The 5322-nt window shown below is 39.8% G+C and overlaps 1 protein-coding gene across 1 annotated transcript in view; it reads right to left on the reverse strand.

Annotated features, from left to right (window-relative positions):
- UTP6 (UTP6 small subunit processome component) overlaps positions 1-5322 on the reverse strand; it is a 29105-nt gene that overhangs the window by 11165 nt on the left and 12618 nt on the right. Inside the window, exons 8-10 of the mRNA XM_004706942.2 lie at positions 3995-4072; positions 1223-1304; positions 231-312 (exon numbers count right to left, since the gene is read on the reverse strand). Of these exons, the coding sequence (XP_004706999.1) occupies positions 231-312; positions 1223-1304; positions 3995-4072 (242 nt within the window). The remainder of the gene's footprint in view (positions 1-230; positions 313-1222; positions 1305-3994; positions 4073-5322) is intronic.

Raw genomic sequence — 5322 nt, forward strand, 5'->3', positions numbered from 1 at the left:
AGCCCCTTAAAAAATGTTAAAAAACAAGATCCGATATAGATAAAAATGGCCTTTTTGGTTTTTTGTTTCCATACCTGTACCTCGGCAGCCCCGGCGCGGGCACTACCACCCGCCCCTTGGGCGGCCGAGCCTGCTCTACCCCTGCATTCTGGCCGCCGGGAGCAGAGGGCTCCGGGCGGGCAAAGCTCGAGGGGAAAAAAAAAAAAATCACCTTTCATAATATTACTTACTCATCATAAATTTCTTTCTGCAAATCTTTGGCAAAGTCAAACAGCTGTGCAATTGAAAGCAGTGACACATGAAATTCTGCGCCTACGATTGAAACAGCAAGAGAGGGGGGTTTAGTGCCAACAAGCCTGTGAAAGGAGCGTTTGACTCCATGAGTATCACTCTTATGAGGTTCTGAAGTTAGGGCTTTGGAGTTTTTCAATTGGAAGATAGAATAACAACACTAACAAAAGAAGTCACCCATAGCCCCACCACACAAATGAAAGCCATTATTAACATTTCAGAATATTCCTCAACTTTGTTTAATCTAACCTTAAAGAACTAAACCACCTATTCAACTCTCCACATGAGAGTTGAATACTTAATACTTAATAAAAGCTGAAATGTTCAATCAATGAAACTCACAACTTTCCTCTAGTTCTTTAAAGCTTCCTCCCCCCCAATTCTACCTTACAAATGCACCAGACCAGGACATGTACACTGCTACAGATAAGAGCACATAACACGGGGAATCCAGGACAGATAAACCCCTCAGGACCAATAACGAGTGGTGACACCAGGAGGGTAAGGAGAAGGTGGGGGAAGAAAGGAGGACATGATCACAATGATCTACATATAACCGGAAATGTGGGTGAAGGGAGACAGCAGTCAGTGTAAGACATGAAAAAAATTATAAATTATCAAGGATTCATGAGGGAAAGAGGGGAGCAGGGGGGAGGAAATGAGCTGTTACCAAGAGCTCAAGTATAAAGAAAATATTTTGAAATGATGGCAGCATATGTACAAATGTTCTTGACACAATGAATGGATGGATGGATCATTAAGAGCTATAAGAGCCCCCATAATGATTTTTTTAAAAAACAAATGTTCAATTACATATTAATAGAAAATGCACTTTTCACGAAAGCGGGACACGATTTCTGCATTCCAAGTCTTACACACATTCTACTGACAAAATTCCCACCACTACAAATGGCTTTAAAAAGATACATACCTTTAATTATGCTCACAGAGTTTTTGTAGACGATCCGTGCCAATTCACCACTCAAGATTTCTTCAGAATAATCAAGATTCTCCTAAAGAGTGTGATATTTAAAGTCACTTAATAGACAATGCCAATAAGCAGAAAGCGCCCCACCATGAAAGTTAACAGTTCTGAAACTACCTGTCCCATGTCACCTTTAACAAATCACATCCCATGTGGGGCCAGTTCCCTAACCAAACTGCCTAACAAGATCACAAATCTCAAAATTACTCTCAAGCTTCTGGAAGGACCACAAGATCGTACAGTTTCCTTGATACAATTTATGTATGGAATGTTATAAGAGCTATAAGAACCCCCAATAAAATGATTTTTTTTTAAAATCATAGTTTGTTTTTTCATTTTATTGGGGACTCATAACTCTTGTCACAATCCATATATCGCTTGCATCAGGCGAATTTGTACATATGTTGCCTTCAATCTTTTCTAGACATTTATTTTCTATTGAGCCCTTGATACCAGCTCATTTTTTTGCCCCCCTCCCCCCCACCCTCATCACCCCTACATAGATTGTACATTGTTATTATTTTCATCTCTCACACCGACTGCTGTCTCCCTTCCCCCAAGTTTTCTGTCGCTCTTCCCCTGGATGTGGGTGGTGCACGGTTACGCATCGTCCACTGAGATCGGTAAGAGCATACCGTTTGGAGGCCTCCCTTCCCATTCAGATTTGGACAAGTCAGGTGGTATGTGCCTTGTTTACCCTTCTGTGTAAGATTTCATTCAGAAAAAAAAATGTCTGAGCCAAAGAATCACTATGGTAGGTGATGTTGACAAAATTTCTTCTTCAGTCACAATATTACAAAACTTCTTTTCTTTCATTAAAAAAAAAGAAAAAGGGTCGTCGGAAGGAGAAGAGCCAGTCAGGGTGCGATGTAGCAACAATGAAACATACAACTTTCCTCTAGTTCCTAAATGCTGCCCCCCCACCCCCCCCTGGCCCCCACTATCATGATCCCAATTCTACCTTGCAAATCTGGCTAGACCAGAGGATGTACACTGGTGCAGATAGGAACTGGAAACACAGGGAATCCAGGGCGGATGATCCCTTCAGGACCAGTGGTGAGAGTGGCAATACCGGGAGGGTAAGGTGGAAAGGGGGAAACCAATTACAAGGATCTACATATAACCTCCTCCCTGGGGGACGGACAACAGAAAAGTGGTTGAAGGGAGACGTCGCACAGTGTACGGTATGACAGTGTAAAATAATAATAATTTATAAATTATTAAGGGTTCATGAGGGAGGGGGAGGGGGGAGGAAGTGGAAAAATTGAGGAGCTGATACCAAGGACTCAAGTAGAAAGCAAATGTTTTGAGAATGATGGTGGCAACAAATGTACAAATGTGCTTGCAACATGGATGTATGTAAGGATTGTGATAAGAGTTGTACAAGCCCCCAATAAGATAATTAAATTAAAAAATAATATTTTTTTTAAAGAAGGCTATGAAACACATCAACTTCTTAAGCCTCCTTCAATCTATTACTTGGATTTATTGATATCACTTGAGTTAATGAAACCATACAGTATTAAAAGTAACTTTAGCCATATTGTTGAGAACGAAGGGGATCAGAGCAGAAACCCAAAACCCATCTATAGACAACAGGACATTCCTCAAAGAAGGAATACAAGGAAGGGAGGAGTCAACCAGGGTGAAGTACAGCACTGATGAAACACTCAATAATCCTCTGGTTCCTTGAAGCTTCCTCATCCCCCACTATCATGACCCCAGTCCTGCCTTTCACTGCGGGCTAGACCAGAGCATGTACACAGGTACAGGTTAAGAGCTTAGCACACATGGAATCCAGGTCAGATATTGGAGTACTGATATCAGAAGAGTAGGGGGAAGTGGGGAGAAGAGGAGGGAAGAAAGCACGGGGAAAGGGAGACAGTGGTCTGTGTAAGATATGAAAATAATAATAATTTATCATTTATCAAGGGGTCACTCACGAGGGTGGGATGGGGAGGGAGGGTAAAAAGAGGCACTGATACTAAGGGCTCAAATAGAAAGTAAATGTTTAGAAAATAATGATGGCAATATGTACAAATAACGGTACAAATGATGTATGGATTGTTATAATAGCCCCCAATAAAAGTATCTTTGAAAAAAAAGTTCCCAAGGGCCCAAGTAGAAAGCAAATGTTTTGAGAATGATGAGAGAAACAAATGTACAAATGTGTTTGCTGCAATGGATGTATGTATGGATTGCAATAAGAGTTGTACGAGCCCACTATAAAATGATTTAAATAAAAAATACGATTTATATATAAAAAAAGATTATAAACAAATTTTTTTTCTTTCTTTCAAACTGGGGCCTTCTAGCTCCCCCAGCTACTTTCCAAACCTTAGTGTCCCTTCACCAACCAGGAAATTCAATTCTGGATGTCAATAAATCTAATTTTAACATGCTATTTACAAAAAAAATTTCAAAAAAAAAATATATTTAAACTACCGAATGGTATGATATATGAAATTAGATGTCAATAAAACTGTTGAAATAAAAAAAAAATTTTTTTAGGATCACTTGAGTTAGTGTAAATGTCTATTTTTATAATTAAAGACATTTAAGCAAATCAACTCTGGATCACCTGTAATTTTCAAAATGTAACCCTCAATTAGGGGGGAACATATTCCCAAGACTGTTTTTTTCTTATTTCTAAACAGATTCAAAGCTACCACATATTGTTAATAAATGACAATAATACATTAATACAATAATACTTACCACTTCCATCTTGGCTTTTTCAAATTCTTGTTTTTCTTTCCTCAGTTTCTCAGCATGCATGAGCTCCATCCTAAAGTACTGTAGAGGAAACATTATGCACTGAATATATGTGAAGGTTTTTTTTAATCAGAAATATACAACATACTATTTTTCTAACCACAAATGTTAGACATGCAACTGGAAAGAGAGACTTATATTTTATACTGTTACAAAACTGGCTGACAAGGTGAGCTAAAAAATACTATATTATGCTCTCAGAGAGCATTTTGAAGATGTGAGTCAAATATCTTTTAAAAGTTTTTTAAAATATATCAGGAGACAACGAGGTTAACTGGCGATAACAGCCCCCACAAAGACAATGTTCTACATCCTCCATTAGTGATCAGTGACTGGAGTCTTACAAAATGGTGAGCATCACAGGGGGGGTGGGAGGGGGGCGGGAGGGGGCCTGGGCGGGCGTTGATACCAAGGGCTCAAATACAAAGTAAATGTTTAAAAAATAATGATGGCATACCAATGATGTATGGTTGTTATAAGAGCTGTAAGAGCCCAAAAAGAACAAGAAAACAAACTGTTGAGCAGTCATCTAGGGCGCAACTATAGGTCTCCTCTTGTCCAAAAGAAAGAATGAGAATGCAAATTGAAAACACATTGAAATAATTAGTGCAATGGACTAACGGACCACTGAAACATCAGCATCCACAACCATGAGACCCAAACTAGATGGTGGTGGCTGGCTACCACTACCAACTGTTCTGAATGGGATCAATTAGAAGGTCCTGAAAAGAGTGAGGGGGGCGGGGGAAAATAAAGCAGAACCCCAAATCATAGAAAAGACCTGGCTTACTAGTTGAATAAGGCTGGTGGAATCCCCAGAAATATGGCACGTAGCCACTTTTTAAGTCTGGAGTTGAACTCACCCCCAAGGTTCAATCAAGACAAGTCTATAAAAGGTACAATAACACTGATGAGGCATGCACACCTTTGTAATCAATCCTTTGTTAGCAAAGGGCAGGCTTTACCAAGGGCACAGTTCAAAAGAGTTAGGAAGGAGGAAAGGAAGTGGGACACGGGGAGGAAGTGAGGTAAGTGATGTTACCTTGCAGAGATTACAATGACATGAAACAAAATGTGTATGATTTGTTGAATGGGAAACTGATTTGCTCTGTGAGATAGTTAAGAGTTTATTGTGCCAACCTGGCCGATAAACACATGTGGGATTAATTGAAGGGAGGAGAGATAAATGATAAATGGCTCAATGAACCTTGCCTTTCTAGTTCTCCGGTCTCTTGCTTTCTGATGGGTGGACCAGGGTGCAGCTGCCTTAG

The sequence above is a fragment of the Echinops telfairi genome, unplaced genomic scaffold (genome assembly GCF_000313985.2).
Source record: "Echinops telfairi isolate 266 unplaced genomic scaffold, ASM31398v2 ScPeMD7_7458;HRSCAF=8496, whole genome shotgun sequence".
Classification (NCBI taxonomy): domain Eukaryota; kingdom Metazoa; phylum Chordata; class Mammalia; order Afrosoricida; family Tenrecidae; genus Echinops; species Echinops telfairi.